The sequence below is a fragment of the Tinamus guttatus genome, unplaced genomic scaffold (assembly GCF_059628265.1).
Source record: "Tinamus guttatus ecotype Peru unplaced genomic scaffold, ASM5962826v1 Tinamus_guttatus_pri_ptg000051l, whole genome shotgun sequence".
Taxonomy (NCBI): domain Eukaryota; kingdom Metazoa; phylum Chordata; class Aves; order Tinamiformes; family Tinamidae; genus Tinamus; species Tinamus guttatus.
In genome coordinates, this window is record NW_028288585.1 from 1,340,529 (window position 1) to 1,358,914 (window position 18,386).

An 18,386-nucleotide genomic window follows, 5' to 3' on the forward strand; every position below is an offset into this window, starting at 1 on the left:
CTAACCCAGAGCAACTCCTGCCGCGCTGCCGCGGGCCGGAGGCTGCACGCGAGCCCTCCACTCGCGCCGCATTGCTCTGTGAGAGACAGCACCCTTGGGGAGATCAGCACGCAAAACATAGGTCAAAATTAAGTTACAAAGTAAAAAAATATTCAGCTTTGACAGAGATTGGAATCACTAGAGAAGTAGAAATAAATCCCTTGGCAACGTCCGTGCCACACGCCTGGCCAGCAGCTCGCTCACCACATGGCCGGCACCGCTCGCCCCTCATGAGGGCGTCTCCACTGTCCGTCTCCATCGGGGCAGACGCGGCCTTGGCCTTTGCCTCAGCGCTGCTCTGATGCTCGGCACCTTCCTGGCTGGAGCCGCCTTGCGGGCCATGGTGCTGGGGATACTCTGTGCACGTGCCCTCGGAGAGGCTCCTCATGGGGTTAGGAGCGCCCCGAAGCTTCCATGCGCTCCCGGCTATCCCACTGCCCCAGTATGGACTCCTCTGGGCCGGGCGTGAGTGTAGGGAACTCTGTTCAGAGCAAATACCTACGTGATTTTAAAGGCTCCCACCTCCAGTTGTTACTGCTTTTGAGTAAAAATCAGGTGGCAGGTAAATTTGTTTTTTCACCATTCAAGCACAGCAGTCACCACTGCCACTTAGAGTCCCAAAGCGGGAAAGAAAAGCTAACTCCCTACAGACTGGGCAGAGCCCTCGCTGCTGGTTGTGTACGTCGAGCTGTGGAGCTTCGTGCAGGCCCGTGGGTTATTGCTGCTGTCTCTGCACCGCACTGGCAACTTCTGTTGTGCTGCCCAAGCTCCTCAGGACTGGGCTATAGAGGCTCTGGCATCACCTTGGTTCCAGGCAATGCTAATGCACTTGCTTAAACTCATTAGCTGTTTGAAGAGGTGCCAGTTGTCAGTTCAGAATAACACCACCGGTAACCAGGAATTTAGCATCTAAAGCATCCAGACTAAATAGAGTAATAGTAATGGTGTCGCCATGGCTAAACAATCATACAAGCTCTGTTGGAATAACACTTGATCAAAAGAAATGTTTCTTGGGGTGGCACATGGTGAATTTCCAGTCACCTTGAATCAAAACATTCCATGGGAAAGGACAGAGAGCACGTATCTACCTTTGTTTCGTTCGCACCCCGGAAATTGCTGAAACGATGGGAAGTGTTCATGGTGCGGGACAGACCTGCTCCAGAAAGGGCTGCTGGAGCATCCTCGAGGGAGAGCAATGTTTAGTCTGAGCAGAGTTCCCAGCACTCCGGCCAGGAGCCGACATGCGCTGCTAGTGGATACGCTTTGAAAAACCTCACAACTGCATTTTATCCATTCGAACTTCACCACTAGCATGAAAAATAGATCCAGCTTACATACTGAGGCATACAGACTGTCATAAATTATAATAAAATATTTTCTGTTTGAAGAAAGAAGCCTACGAAATTATTTGGGCCTATTTTCTCCTCTAAGCAAAATAAATATGAGAAATAACACAACACATGGAATGCACTCTGGAAAATAAATGGCATCATTTCATAATTATGACACTGCAAGTAGCACACAAAAGGCTCAGTTCTGTGCCTTATAAATTATCTGGATACTCTGCAGTGTCTGGGGGAAAAATATGCACCAAGTATTCGAAGATTAAATTAAATTATTAAGAGAAGTGAAAAGTGGCTGTGAACCCAAGTGTCTCCGGGAGAGGTTTTTATTTCCCACTGGTGCGTGACCGAGTCTGTGACACGTGGTAATAGCAATCTGCTGGATTGCATCTTCCATGAGGTCCGGGTGGCCCTTGCGGTCCGGGTGATCCAGGAGCTCCTGCGGGGCCTGGCAGGCCAGTAGCTGGTGAAACAAATCCAGCAGTTAACAGAGCCCCGGCCAGAGCACGCACCTCGTCCTGCATTGCATCCCTGAAAGTGAGCTGCACCCCAGCGAGGCTGCAAGCAGGCGGGAAAGTCCAACCTCACGCGACAGCAAAAATCGCGAGGACACACACGGAGGCAAAGCTGGCATGAGAACGAGGAGAGAAGAGTGTTAGTTCATGAGTAACGATAACGTAAAGAAATCTGGAGACTTGTACCTGAAGGGCCAGGTGGTCCAGGATTACCAGGCAGTCCAATTCCAGGCTCACCTCTCTCCCCTTTCTGTCCTCTATAACCTACACAGAATAAAGATAGGAAAATAAGAGTGTCCTCTTATGATAAACAGTAATCTACTGTCTATCTTATTCACAAATGCAAATATGAAAACAGATGCATCCCCCCTGTTTTTTTTTTCTGATAAAAAAATACAACTGGTAATATTACGTTTATATGTTCCTCTGGAAAATATGAGGATTTCTAGCAGTAACTGCTGCATCCTCCAGCAAAGGACTCTTGCTAGATTTACTAGGCTTACTTTTCCCAAAGATTTTAAGTTATCTTCCTAATAAATAATTTGGTGTGCATTCACATGTTTGGGGGGCTGATATAAAGCCCCAGCCCCAAAGCTCTCTGGCATCTGCCCACACATTTCACTGGCCATAGTCACAAAAGCACAACCACCCATGGCCCTCAGACTTTCTCATGGGCATAGCCCAAAAAATGAGAAAGACTTCACCCTCGCTATGACATGTAAATCTTTATGCATGCATCATTTCAACCTTAAACTTCTTGGGCTGGAAGCTTTATACTTAGATATTCCACTTATTCCACCATATATAAATCAGATTGATGCTCCCTCCAGCTAACAGGCTACGAGTTCCTTCATGCAAAGCCTACTTTGGCCCAAGTATGGAGATATTGTCCATATGGTGTGATTGCTACTTTTATTTTGAATGTTCGTGACCATTTTCATCACAGATCATAGCTCTGTATAAAAGAAAATTAGCTTCCACCCTCTTAGGTGCTGCAACGCACACCCAAACTACGTGATTCTTTTTTCTTAAACTCTGGCTATGTCTTTCTTAGTTGGAAACATTTGGGATGCCTGAGAGTAGAGAACTCACGGGTATCAGGATATTACTATTTCAGGTTAAAAATCTAAAAAGATATAGCTTTTTTACTTAAACAACTTAAAAAATAATTCATATAGGAGGGAGAATGAAAGGATTTTCAGGCATTTTGAAAGGAACAACTGTGACATGTGCCTTAGCCCCTTATTTTAAAAAGTTTATGAGAAAACCTTCCCATCTCCCCTCCTCATCGCCTCACCTATTGACACGTAAGGTGACATTCTGCTGATCAATTTGCCAGCTTATAGTTGCATTTGTTGAATTTGTTCTGCTTCAGGCACCAGTGTATGGCAGTGCCAGCAGTGTCAGTATGCTGTACAAGAAACTTTCTCTTGGGAGAAAGCCATGACTCATTTTAATTTAAGAGTAAAGAGACCCAGTTAACCGGTCCGCACGCTGCTAAACATGCAGCTTATGCCTCATGAGGAAGAAAAGGCACCGGCAGGTGACTGGCAAAGGCTGTCTTGCCAGTGCCCTTCAGCCCGCGGCATCAACGTTCAAGGAAGAAGCTGTTATAAGCCCTGTTGGCACCACTTTGGGGTTGCAAGAGGCAAAACCTAACAGGAATGGTACACAAGGTATTCAGACTTTCTGTTAAACACAAGCTTATCATACGTTTCTGTAGAATTTCTACTATTGATCATCCTGGAATTCAAAGCTGAGCACCAGTTACTGTACTGTCTTCTCCCAATACCCCAACAAAGAAATGACAGTGGAAGATGTACAGGCAAAGCGGGAGACAAGACGTGCAGAGGGACATGCATCACACAGGCAAAGGAAATCAACTGTTCAAAAGGTCATGCACTCTGGCAACCACGTTGAGGTGAACAGCTTTGTGCAAGGCTCACAAGCACACAAAGGGACTAGCGAGGGGTTGGTGCTCACTGGGAGCCTCCTTTTCTCTTCAGTGACCATGGCAAAATTTATAACTCTATATCAAAGCTGTCTGGCTCTGAAAATCTTGCATAAACCATAGTAGTTGTCACTGTTTGAGAAGCTCAATCACACAACCACAGAGTCTATTACATTTCCTATTTATTACACATCTCTATGTTTCTTAATTTACAATAGGCAGTTACAGTACATTTCTCACTACAAACGCAGTTAATCCTAATTTTACAAAGTAGTGCTGCCACTAATTTTTTCATTTCTTTAGTTATGAGGAAAAGAGAGAAATCACATTTACGATATATCGCATTCACAATCTCCACCATAGCATTACTGCAGATAGCTGACATAACAGAGCTGAAAATGGACTAAGATAGACTGAAAGATTCTGTAAACATCACTGGAATTTAAGACATTAAAGACCAAAAAAAAAAAAAAAAAAAAAAGAGACAATAGTACAACCAGCAGCCTGCCTATAGAAACGTTTGAACAAGGATTGAGTAAGCAACTAGCAGCTGTTATCTGAATACATATACAAAGGTGTAGTTTGTACATAGTGGCAAAGAAAGTTTTGTTGACACTAAAGTTTCATACAAAATTTCCCAGGTATCTTGTTCTAAAACTAAGGCTTTATTTAACAGAGAATAAGCATTTAAGTAACCAGGCTACTTTACATGAGTAAACAATGTAAACAATGCAATAAGTGATTCTGGCAGTAAAATATTTGATTTTCAATGAGGTATATTTTGCTCAGGTCGCATGATTCCAGAGGAAGTCTATTACCTTCTGTCTGGGCTCAAAGTGACAACTTCATATGCAGTCAAAGTAAAGTATTATCATATACCTGAATAAGGTCTTGATATATTGGCTTTAACCAAGAAAGAAAGGCAGATGTTTTATATTTCTACTGGTAGAATCACAACCCAGTAAGAGGTTCCCAAAAGCAACTGCTTTAGCAAAGCCTTGCACTTGGGTTCCAGAGGTTTGATTGTCATTCCTGCATCCCAAAAGTTGCTGTATGTAAACGTACCCAATGTGGGCAGTATGGTAAACACTTGGTAGTAGTATGTAGCAAGCATGCATTTGAACAGAACATAAGCACTCTTCTTATATTCATGGACTGGTGATAGCTAAAATGTAGCTTATAGTTTGCTGCTATCTACCAGGACCACAAATATTACAGTCTGTCAGACACATTGCTATTGCAACAGCCTGAGCTTTACTTGGAAATGACACAATTTGATATCTGTAAGTTCTGGAGGGATAGAAACAGTTATCTCATTTAAGCAGCTCCAGAGAGAACTCCATCTACATCCCTGAGACCCTCTTCCAGCTGCATGGAGAACACGACAGCTGAAACAAGCACGGCAGTGTTCGGAGAAACCTGAGCTTCTTTCAATCGAAATGTGAGGCAAACACACCAACACGACAGAGAGCAATAACTCCAAAGCATCCACGGTATCTTAGTGTGCAACAGTGTGCATTCTTCAAAGGCCAACACTGCAAAGCAACAGCAACGGTGCTGAGAGCAAGCCCTTCTCATCCAGCTTCCAGGGCACATTCTGCATGTACACCACTGCCCTCTCCACGGCAAGGCAGTGACTGGTTTTCAAAGCAGACTGAAAACAAGCTGAGTTCACATCCACAAGAGTGGGACAGTTTAGGGGAGGTAAAACTTTAAAACTCTGCAGCTATTTCACAAGTAAAAAGTGACTATGCCTGGTCAGTGTCCACTACAGGAGGACGTTTGATGTCAACCAGGGCCTCTAGATACTCCCATGACACAAATTAGTAAGAGATACAAATTTTAAAGCAGAGTTCAGCAAAAAAGATATGGAATTTTCACTATTCATCACATAGTATTTTTCTTTCCTGAGCTGGGATGTTTGATTCCTTGGGGCTACCATGAATCATGAGGAGCGATAAAAATCTCCTGTTTCCTTAATATGATAGAAACAGTGAAGTTTAACTAAGATGAACCCTTCTTTATAACAAAAAACAAAGGTCATACTAATGCAAAAGATAATATGCATCTCTCATTTCCAAAATTGCCCCAATGTGAATTTGAACTAGTGTGCCAAAACTCACTTTCTATTTTATATTTAAAAATATAATCAAATCAAATTGAGCTAATTTCTCTAACAAATGACAGAATCTGACTGACTGTCTGCAAAATGGATGACATTGGCGAAACATGTCAATAGAATGCTTGAATAAATTTCTTGTTTGTCTACAAGGCACTAGCATCCTTCAGAATATAGATACATAGTAAAGAAGTTCCTCTTCCTTAAACTCCTAAAACGGATGTTGTACCTCTCAGTGAAAACTTTGCCTCACAGAATCAGCTTCCTGTAGCTGATATGGTCTTTTTTCAATGAGGAGGTATATACATAAATATTTCAATTATTCTTATATAAAGTCTGTTTTATTGCCAAATGCATATTTCATCATTCATGTTGCAACTCTGTTTTTTTTTTGTTTTGTTTTCATTTTTTTTTCTGAGACAATTATAAAAAATCTAAGTTATTTGTACTTAAAGCTCTGTGCCATACTGTGACCAGCCTTACTCACAGACATCAGGCAACAATTCTGTAATTCATTAGAAATGACAACTCTACTCCAAGTAGTTTAAGAATTCCTTAAATAAAGGCCTGCTCAGCAGGCAGGAGCAGCCACCTGATTGACCAGTGTCCTTACAGGCCCTATGATTTACTCTTCAAAAATATCTACTTTTTACTGACTGTTTGGGACCTGCAAATGACTAAAACAGACACTGAATCACAGCCCTGATGCATATTATTGCACACAGCACTATCCTATTAAATACCTGGAGCGGGCAATCTGGGTTGCAACCAAGCGAGAATTACTGAAATGAGTAACTGTCAGTCAGTACTTGCGTACTTCATGTTCCCCCATTCCTACACCATGTTTTTCAGCCGTCGGATGCATATTATCTCTCTGGCACCCCACCTCTGTGCACGACCATGCCATGCCTCCTCGCTGGGCCGGGCACACGTGCCGAGGCCATGCTGCCCTGCTGCCCTGGGATGCACACGCGGATCACATGCTTCTCCAACACCTCCTGCCTGCCCCATCTCTTATGGCCGAGAAGAGACTGAAATACGCATGGATACTTCTCAATCTGCTCGGAGATAGGAATTTCATTTCACTGTTGGCACAAAACAATAACATGGACAGGCACAGCAGCGAAAGGCACGAAGCGTATTTGTAAGCGTGCTTCTCTCAGGGTAGCATTTTTATGCACAGTGTAATAAGGAGGCGAGACAAAATTTTGGCTTTCTTTCTTTTGCAGTATAACTTTATATGTCTTCTGATATATCAGAGAAGTAAATGCCTCTCACTTTGCTTAACTCTTACTAACCCCAAAACAGCATTGGGCATATTGGTAAAATAAATGGAAATCCTGTGTACATGGGGCACTACTTTTACTTAAGCATAAGGCATGAAAAAGCAGCTTTATTTGTTTTCAAGCATAGCTATCATCTTCACTCTCAATGCTCACTAGCTGGAAATGAAGCCTGGTACAACGTGCTACTTCCCAGAAGCTGAGACTATCCACCACATACATAATCATTGAACAATCTGGCACTGACATTAAAGGTAACTGTTGACAGTGATCTGAGTACTTAGATAATGAAGAAGTCAGTGTTGTAAGACTCTTAAGTCTTATACTGTTTTCCTTGATCCTTTATTCTTGTTTGTTCTTCTTATTCTGAGCTCATCACATTTTTTCAAGCTTCTGTCAAGGGTTTGCTCTTATCATTGTTAATAAGTCTTTTTTTCTTCTGATAGCTTTAGGATCCACACATCTTCAGTTTTGCTTTCATGTTCTTCATTCCAGTCTGACTTGCTCTGACTCCAGAGCAGACCAAACTAACAAAAGATAATAATAAAGAACTACCTACAGATAAACTGCAAATTACATATTACCCACAAAACATTATTATTCTCTATATTATTTTTCCTTCATTCTGCTCTCCCCTTCCTCGCACTGGCTGAATCTGCAGGAGAACACAGCCATAATCACCTTGGATTCCTTGAGACTAATTTCGCAATGAAGGATAGTTCAGTGGAACGAGAATCCTCCAATGCCTGAATGCACCGCAATGTATAAATTACAATTTGGGATACAGTGAAAAGCTGATTACTCTGAAGTTGATTTGTGAAAATAGATTATTTCACTCTAAGAAGGATTCATGCTGTAGTATTTCAGTTCTCATTGCTTCTGAAGAGCAATATTTGCCTTTAATCTTTCCTCCTCAAAACTCAGGATCAGAGCTGAAAATGCTCAGCCTTGGAGATCAAAATTTGTTTCTTAGGTAAGATGGTCCTTTTAATGTGAATCAGGATGTAAATAGCTACATTAAAATTCTGGCATAGCTTTTCTTCCTTGTTATAGTATTTTAGAGAAAATAATTGCTACAGTAGGTTTAGATATCTGTCAGCTTTAGATATCTGTCAGTATTTTATCATTTATTAGAATAAAAAGCACTGATTAGGATTTTTTAAGCAGTAAAATCCACACATTTACTACAGGTTAATATGTAGCTCTAGTCTGGAGAAAATATAAGTATAGTTTTAAAAGTTAATCATTAGGAAGCTAGGTATGTAGTCCTGTCTCATTTAATGATTATTAGCAGGTGTACAAATATTTCAAGATACAATTCTTAAAAGCATTTTTTTGGAATTCCTACCTTGAAGTCCACGTTCTCCTGGTGTCCCCGGTAAGCCATCTTTTCCTGGAGGTCCTGGTAAACCATCTTTTCCTGGTGGCCCTGGTTTCCCATGAGCTTGGGAAGCAAGCAGTGCTGCAGGCAGCTTCAGCTGGGATACAAACTGAGCCATCCTCTCTTCATTAGCAAAGGACAGAAGAAAAAAGGAGATAAGTGTATTGGAAACACAGGCTTGGCCAGCAAAGTTGCAGAAACTGATTGTATTGATGATAAGTCCTCCCCACACAGTAAATAAGCTCTGAAAAAGAGTATTTTGCTGATGTTGTCTTTATGCCAGTTGTGTATTTCCCTTTCATGCCTAATCAATACAGCTATCTGTTGAAAACACACAGCAGTTTAGACCTACATAACTGAGGGCTGTCAAGTTCTTCTTTCATTGAAATGGTCACCTGCTAAGTGACCAAAATAATTAGATGTTTCTATTATGTCCATTTTAGTAAGTTCTCAGTGTCTTAATGGTTCCCAATTTTCCTGCTCTGAGAGGAAAGCACGGATTGAAATCTAAAAGCAACTGTTTATTAGATCATTTATTTGAAACAACTTAGTAATTTCATGAATGTAAGGGATTCAAGAAGGATGCCTATGTTTGTCCTTATGACTAATATTTAGAGTGACCTTGCTTTCAACGCTAACCTCTATTACATATTCTCTTGCTTGATGACAGTATGATTTGCTCAAGAGGAGCAAACCTAACATGTATGAATCTGAGTACGTGGAAAAAAGCTTGCCCTGCAGAACAGAATCACAGCAATGCCGGCGGGAAGAGATCTCTGGAGCTAATCGGGTCTAGTCTCCTGCGTGCGCTGGAGTGCACTGATCAACCCCAGATCAGGTCAACATAGATTAGTTTGGCCAAATCTTGAAAACCCACAATTTTTCTGGGTAACCTTTTCTCATGTTGCACAAATCTCCTATTTTTTCCTAATTTTTGATTAGAAAAAGTTTTTGCAGAAGTGCAATCTGACCCTCCCATGCTGTAATTTGTGGTCATTACACTTTGTTGTATCTCATGGCACTAAAAAAGAAGAGTTCGGCTCTGCTATCTTTGTAACTACCCCTCAAGTAGTGTAGGCCAGACCACCCTTTACCTTCCTCTTAATTCCCCTAAACAAACCCAGTTCTTTCTTACCCTCTCCTTGTGGCTCATGTGCTCTAGACCTCGGACCCCCTTGGAGGTTCTTTGCTATCCTCTCAAGTTTCTCCTCATTTCTCTTGCATCGGGGGCCCAAACCTGGACACAGTGTTCCAGATGTGGCCTCACCAGTGCTGAGCAGAGAGGTGTTATAGCTTGTCCTAATGTAGCTCACTGTGCAGGTTACCTTTTTTGCAGTAAGTGCAGTGCTTGTTTAGCTTCAGTCCCTTTCCACCACAATGCTGACTCATTTGAAAATACATCTCCCCACACAGACCCATTTAGAAGGACACGGCTAGCAATCATGGAATGTTTAAAGGCAGTTGTTTTACTCACTGGGGAAAAGAAGTACTAAGAATAAATGACATTGCTGATTGTGAAGTTGCTTTTAATTAAACATTGAAAGAGAAGCTAGTATATCTTAACAGAAAGTGTGATTTATATGTGAACCTCTTCTTAATAAAAGCAAAGGATAAGTAAAGATCTGAACTTGCTGGAACTAAAACTGATAACAGGCCAGTTACTTATACCAATTTACATCTGAGCGATCATCTGCTTTGCATTTTAGCTCAGCTTACACATTTTAATTCTTATTCTAAATTATATAAATGAATATGTATCTACAATGATAAATATCCATATTTGATACCATTTGAAGCAAATTATCTTTTAATTCTAACCCTTTTCAGAGGAAATAGTCTGGATAACAGATATTTCAATTTATAATTATACAAAGAATTATTTGTAATTTACAATAACATTTACTTGTTTGAATTACATTAAATAGTTCTAAACATCATCAATTAACTGATAAATATAGCAACAAGGCAGCTGTTCAAGTACTATGCAAATGGCATAAAAAATGTTAGAAATGTATACAAAGACTGTAGGGAAATGAAAACATTTAGAACAGTTTAAGATTTAGATTCAGTTGTAAATTTTTCTTACCTTCGAAAACCTTAAGAACCTCCTGTTTGATATATTTTTTTATTTCTTCAGTTGAAACTGCATCAACCTGATGAGGAAACCAAAAGGTGCTGTATATTAGTTATTTACCAGTAAGGAAAAAAATACTCAGTGCATGTTTATAATCCAAAGATCATAAGATTAGCACTAAGCATCTAAAGGGTTCACCAAAAATAAAATATTCCAAAATATTTGACTTATTTACTTAACCGAAAAGGCCTTTTTATTCCAAATTTATTATAATATTAGGAAGGTCTTGAATACCATACAGAAGCACTCTCAACTGCCAGGGTGATCAGCATATATTATACGCTGAGAAATTACTAATATTGCTTGGTCATAAGACTATCTAAGGATGTCCGGTCATACTACTATGATTTACTTGCCCTTTATGTAACATCCACCAACTTCTCACCTCCATAAAGGAATACCTGCTTTGACACACAGCAAGGGTAAATAATACTGTATCAAAGTACCAAATAACTCACATTAGAAAAACTTTTTAGAGCTTTATCCTGTAAGATTGAAGGTTATTACTTAGGTCATTAGTTAAAAAATAAAGACCACAACACATATGTGTGTGTGTGTGCTTGTGGAGACAAATCAAGGTATTTACTACAATAAGTAGAGTGGTAATTTCTCTTTTATTGAGGAATATGTTTGCTTGCCTGTATTTCTTCTCATTTGCAAACATTTATAATTTAGCTATTAAATTATGAAAATTTTGCAAAATTAATTGCATTGAATAGCTAGCTGTTGATTTGTAAGGAATTAAACAAGTTAAGTATTACCTAACAACTGCTCTGAAAGTAACTCTCACATAGCAAAAAGCAAAATTTAAAAGAACTGCTTGATCTTCTGTGTAGAATTTTTCCACATCTGACAACTGAAGAGAAATTTTAGTTTTTATGAGACTCTTCCACTGTTTGGTTGAGTTTTCACTGCTCAGCATATGCTACCTTCATGATTACTGGCTTCACAAGCAATAACTCAGAATTTTCATTTTCTTACCAGAAAACCTGGGAGTCCTGGTGAACCTGGGGGACCTTGATGACCAGGTGAACCTGGATGGCCTCTGTCTCCTGGTGGCCCAATAGGACCCATAGCCCCCTTTTCACCTGATGGGCCAGGTTTTCCTCTTTCACCTTGTGGACCTTTGTCTCCTGGAATACCCTGATCTCCCTGTGCAAAACAAAAGCATAAACAGAATTACTGCATACAGTTGAACAAACCAAGAATGAAACATCACCCAGGAATGTCAGAGAAACTTCTTCCCTGCTCAGAAATAGGCATTTCTTACGCAAATAAGTTATGTAATGAAGCTGATTTTACAGGCTGATACTATCTTTGAAGAAACAGTGGGTATTATTTTTTTTGCACTTCTTGCACTTTTAATGTTGAACTCAGTTAACAAAAAATACCATGACTCTATAAACTACTTTTCAAGTACAGAATTGGGGTGCACAAAGTTTATAGTGTTGATCAATAAAAATGAGCTAGAAATGTCAAAGACAAGATGGGTAGAATTAGTTGCTCAAACTCATTTAAGCATTTTTTTTTTTTTTAGTATTTTTAAAAATAAATCCCCTAGTTGTCTAATATTTTGTTTTTGCACACCCTAATGCCTTGAAACACTTGACAACTTCATATCCATCTCAACTGCTACCTTCAGATAGGTTCTTTTCTATTCACTTTTAAAATTGCAATTTGTTAGATCTGATGAAAAAAGCTCTATAAAAAAAGCGCAGTCTGTCCATTCTCACTCAACATGTAAGAGGGTTGCTGCTCGCTACTCATATGATGCCCCAGTGGTCAGGCCAGCCTCTACGGATGAAAGATCCTGGATGAAATTCTGTTCCCCCTTCAATCTAAAGTCATCCAAACTCATCTCACTTTTCAAGAGACAGGTTTGACCAACAAGCAGCTCTAGGGAGCGGTAACCTCAAAGTAAAACCAGTTCAAATTCATAAGATTAGAGAAAGAGCATGTGTGACCGCGGGTGCTTAGCTGGCAGAGGTGTGGAGTCCTTTCCAGGAGCCACGTAAAACTCCTCTCTGGATTCAAACCAATGTCACGCAGTAAAAAAGAGGTGAGTTTAGATTGCCCATGTCTTAAAACAATAGTCTGATGCTTTATCCATAGTTTGTCTCACAAAGGTTATGAAAGTTTTACAGTGGGGCATAAAAGGAGAAGGCTGGATAGGTTGAAACCCATGGGAGAAAGACACAATGCAGATAAAAAAAGAGTGAAAGAAACATTGGAATGATAGTGAAAAAAGGACTGAAGCTTCAATGAAAAACCGCAGTTTGATAAATAGGAAGCTGCAGGCACATAAAAAGCAGAGCCCAAAGGGGTGCTTCCTTAGCAATCTGCCCAGTATTCTCTGTGTTCCTAATATAATGCTGCAGAAAGCTAGATAAAACTGTAGGTTTTATCTGCCTGCATTATACTATATACTATGTAGCCTATATTTTGGTCACTCCTCTAGGAAACAGAAAAACAAACAGATTGCACACTTTTCAGTTAGAATGTAACTGATAAGGTAATCAAAGAGTGTACAAGAACACAATTTCCAAGTTAAAGTCATGCAAAAAATATAAAGAATCAGTGTAACAGGTATGAATAAGAGAAAAATATAGGATTTCTGAACAGGCATTTTTGACCTTCAGAATAAAAATGAACATGGTGAAATATGTACTTCTGCATTTTGCCTGTTCTACAATTTCAGCTCGTGGGAAAACAAACCAAACCAAACCAACCAACCAAACAAAACCAGCAGATATGCAAACCCATTTGTAACGAGTGAATTCCTTGCACACCAAATAAATTAAAGGTCAGTGTTATGGCCAGAAGCAGCTGCCAACATGGGCTTAGATATGACTTGATTTGTTTTATTTGTGAGAAGTACTTAATTCATGAAGCTATTAGTTTGCTGAACTATAGCTGTTCTTGCATTCAGACTGCTGATGATAAGTTGATGGTTCTTAAGGATCACTGACTGCCCTTGCTGCATGACTTAAGCTAATGTTAAATTCCACCATAAGGAGCAGACAACACCAAGAATGGATCACATCTTTACTGGAGTAATCCTCAGCATACACCTTTGAGAGGTAAATAAATTGAATTACATTCAATCTTATGACAAGTACTGGTAAACTGTACTCAGATTTGAAACCCTATTAACAAATAACACAGTAAAACTGTAGCTATAGTCTAAAATCATATTTATATGATACATAAAGATTAAACGAGTCAGAGGAACGTAAGGATGCATGTAGGAGGTTGCACACAATTTTATCACTCATTTGTCCTCCAAATCTCTTTGATTTCCAGTGAGTTAGAGCTTATTATTGGCTATAATTATGCTTCACGACAAAGACTGCTGTGACTTGTGATGTTTTATTGGATTAACTAAAATCATAATGCATTCCTGACTGGAGTTTAAATTGCTCTCAGTAAGAGAGGAGAGGCAGTGAACTCTGGCAACCCTTCCACGAGGATAAAAAAAAAAAAAAAAAAAAAAAACAGGGAGAAAAAAAAAGAAAATGAACACTGTAAAAATCTGAAATCTCATTGTCCCACATATACTTTTTAACCTGTCAAAACTACTGACACATATCCAGAGAAGTCAGTGTCATGAAAACAATCTCTATGTGATTACATATATGTAAGATATTCATCTTACAATCTTACAAATATCTTATGTTTCTTTAAAAAGAACTATTCTCCAATACTGCATACACCTGATTTCCAGTTTTATTTTCCAGACATGAATATTTAGAGCTGGGCAAAACTGTAAATATGAATGACTGCCTGCACACACACCGCTACGTTAGCTATTTAGTAGAAAAAAGAGAAGATACCCAAAACACGCCTGCAATTCTTGTTTCAGTTTCTCAAATTTTCAAGAATACAAAAGAGTGGGAAAAAGGAATGCATGCACATGGAAGGAACTAGAAAAGGGATATTCTGATGGAAGAGGCAGAAGAATCAAAAAGGTTTCCATAAATTTAAGATTTATAGGAAAAAACATGGCAGTGTGAAGCCGATCCTGGATTTGTTTTTCTTCTAAATGATTCTCATTTCTCAGGCTGCCAATGTGTAGGAGGCAGATCAAATAATACAGTCACTTTTCATAAAAGCATTTTTGAACCACCCCCAGTGTTTCCCTTGTCTTTGGAAGAAGCTCCTTGTAATAATTCCTAAAAGTAGGTCACTATCTTCCTCCAAATTTCTCTTTATTTTTCGCCATGATGTACAAAAAAAAGACAGGACATTTGGATTTCAAGATCTCTGCCTACTGTGCTGATTTGTAGAGTCTTTTTTCTAGTGTTCTCTCATTAATTGCACTTAACTTTGCACTAAAAGGTAAATTCTGTGAAGAAGGAGCTATCCTGTTGTCTGGAATTGTAAGGAATAACTTGCAGCTTGCTTAAATCTGTGTTCAGATACTGCACTGCGTTTATTTATAACTTTACTGTTTTATAAGGCTGAGAGAGATTCTAATTATCACTTGAGCCAAAAATATGTCTGGAAACTGAACAATTTTTTTAACATAGAGCTGTGCTATTAAAGGCACAGGGAGGGCTAGATTGTGACCCACTAGCCACACACAGGTTTGTGTGGACACATAAGTACATATAGATTTGTATGTATACACCTGAGTTCTTTCACTGATGGGACTGGAATGACTAGACCCTCTTCCTTTTTCCTGGATTCCCCGAGTTTTACTCTGATGAAGCTAAGGCCATGCCTGCCTCAGGATCCTTTTCAATGTCTTCCTCCCCGCTCAAAAGGATGGACAGTTGCAAATGAGCCCCAACCCACTAACATCATTCAAAGGTACTTCTTAAATTCTCTGCTTGCCTTTTGGCCAGCTACAAACGGTGTTGCCAAAACCTGGCTGAGTCTCTTGAAGATGCAGCATTAGTTGGGGCCAGTGTATGTTTCAATATATCATGTGTTTATAGGCTCTGCCTCTTCCTCTGGTGGCACCCCTGTGGTTTTAGTTCCAGGACATTCAGCTAGATAACACTGATAAGGTCAAGGCTGAGCAATGTACTGCAAAAAACAGTGGGCTGTACAACGAGAAGGTTCTTAAATCTTATTTGTGGCCCTAATGGCAGGAACAGAACAGTGAAAAATGTTGAATTCTGTAAGTGATGATTATTATAATAATGGCTAAAACCTCGTGTCTCATCAGTGTCTGACCCTGCATTTCTTTCACAGATTATGCACAGAGGTGAGAAGTGTAATAAGCTGGTTTTACGTAAAACATGAGTATGTGTGTGGGATGCAAAGTTCTTCTTAGGGTTGTTAGGGAAAATGTTGAAAGCTTCATTGCTCCTTCAGGGACTGCCTGCATCACTATGGAATTAGCTACCTGCTACTTTTCATCCTATTGATCAATTTACACTGCCCAAGCCAACGGCGTTAGAAAGCCCATAAAAGTGTTTTTTTCTCTAAATGCAGAAGCCAATTAAAATCGAATTCCTTGAATCAAAGTGGTCTCTGGTACTGAGTCTCTAAAATGTCTAAAAGACTGCCTAAAGTTCATAGAAAATTAATTTGCTGGCTTTGCCTATAAAATACATACAAACAAGGTGCTTAGATGCTCAGAAAAAGGAAAAAGTTAATAAAACAGGCAACTTACACGTTCTCCTTTGGGCCCTCGGTCTCCTGGTCTCCCCACAGCACCCTGAAAAATTGATTTTGAATGAAGAAGTTAAACACATTTCTAAAAAGCTGTGTTGTATATTCATCTACTAGCAGAACTGACAGCAACTGCCTAAGATTGACAGTTGTATCTGTGAAGAATAAAAAGTACTAGCATTCAAAAGTATGTTTCCTAGTTTCCTACCGGAGGACCTGGCAATCCATCTTTTCCATTGATTCCCTATAAAACCAAAACAAAACACATTATAATTATGGGTCTACATGCATTTTAAAAATATAAAAGTAAACGGTGTTCAGTGACAGTATCAATAAACATCCTGAAGTTGTTAAGTCAGCAGTTTGTGCGTTAATTATATTAAAATACAAATATTCTTGAAGTGGTGAAAGAAAAGAACTTGGAGCCCTACTGAACTGCATGCATGCTAAAATTTAACTATGTATCTTTGGCAACATGATGCACATCGGCCTTAATGAGCATGCAATTTTAAATAAAAAGTTATACCGAAATTCTGCAAATCACAGAACTGGACATGCCCTTTTCTAGTCCCACCTCCTCACTGCATAGTCATGGAAGAGATTCCTTTACTAGCCCTAAACTGTTGCCTTTTTTTTTTTTTTTTTTTTTTTTTTGGTACAGGAATGTAACTGAAAGTAAAAGGTAAGCTGACAATTTTCTTGTCCTATATAACCTGAAGATGATCTCAGTGTCTTAGGAGAAATTCACACCTATTCCCCCTATTCCCTCAAAACACTTGCTGTTACAGAGACTATGCCTTAGCAGTAAGTGGGCTTGACCTACTCTTTGTTTTTTAGGACCTGTGTTGAATGTCTGGATTAACATCTCCTTAAAAAAAAAAAAAAAAAGTTATGGGTTCCTTCATGTCAGCAGGACCCTGTTTCTTGGAAATATTAAATGCTAGAACATCACAGTATTGGGCCTCCATATAAAATGAACCCTTGATTTTATGACTGATAGGAGCACTATAGCTTTAGACATTCTTAGAATGAAATCTTGCTTAATAAAAAGCAGGATGCAATTTCATTTCTTTTGTGATTTATTACAAATGAAGATGTCTATTTTTGCAATAAATATATATTCAGCATATAGCTGCTTACTGGTTTTCCTTGCGGCCCTTCTGGTCCAGGGAATCCTATATCTCCTATAGGTCCTCTTTCACCCTTAAAAGGAAGAACACACAGACACGCAAATCTGCATCTGTAAGCCTTGCATTCAGTGTTTGAAATATTTGTGCACTATCATGACAAGTTCTAAATTTGGTCTTACAGGTTCACCTGGCATCCCTGGGGACCCTGGAGATCCAGGCTTTCCCTGCAAAAATAAAATATTAAATATCCAAGATTACTAGAAAACAAAATATTAATTTCTCTTAGCAAAAAAAAAAAAAACCAAAAAACACCCCCCCCCCCCCAAAAAAAAACCCACAGGACATGTGCTTAATTGAAATACTCATTGCTTAACAAATGCTTTAAGACAGAAACAATATTTTCTTACATAGTTTATAAATATAAATCAGCTTACATATACACAATGTTATTCAAGCTTACATGAACAAATTAGTTTAACCTCTTTGTCTCTTCATTTTTGAATACTGAAATATAGTCAGATCAGAGTTCATCACTGTATATTTAAAATCATCAAGTACTTCCTAATCCTGATATATTTTAAAGAGGTTAGAATCACAGAGTCATAGAATCACAGAATGCTTAAGGTTGGAAGGGACCTCTAGAGATCATCTAGTCCAACCCCCCTGCACACGCAGGGTCACCTAGAGCACGTGACACAGGACTGCGTCCAAGCGGGTTTGGAAGATCTCCAGAGAAGGAGACTCCACAACCTCTCTGGGCAGCCTGTTCCAGTGCTCTGTCACCCTCACTGTTAAGAATTTTTTCCTTAAATTCCTGTGGAACTTTTGGTGTTTATATATAAATAAAGGTTTTATTACTTCAAGTCTTT

The 18,386-nt window shown here is 39.3% G+C and overlaps 1 protein-coding gene across 1 annotated transcript in view; it reads right to left on the reverse strand.

The window, feature by feature from the left end:
* Positions 1-1,510: 1,510 nt before the first annotated feature.
* Positions 1,511-18,386, reverse strand: part of COL19A1 (collagen type XIX alpha 1 chain) — a 179,007-nt gene continuing 162,131 nt past the window's right edge. The window contains exons 41-49 of the mRNA XM_088539915.1: positions 17,697-17,741; positions 17,528-17,590; positions 16,596-16,631; positions 16,389-16,433; positions 11,747-11,917; positions 10,718-10,784; positions 8,599-8,754; positions 2,084-2,161; positions 1,511-1,845 (exon numbers count right to left, since the gene is read on the reverse strand). Of these exons, the coding sequence (XP_088396041.1) occupies positions 1,709-1,845; positions 2,084-2,161; positions 8,599-8,754; positions 10,718-10,784; positions 11,747-11,917; positions 16,389-16,433; positions 16,596-16,631; positions 17,528-17,590; positions 17,697-17,741 (798 nt within the window). The 3' untranslated portion in view covers positions 1,511-1,708. The remainder of the gene's footprint in view (positions 1,846-2,083; positions 2,162-8,598; positions 8,755-10,717; positions 10,785-11,746; positions 11,918-16,388; positions 16,434-16,595; positions 16,632-17,527; positions 17,591-17,696; positions 17,742-18,386) is intronic.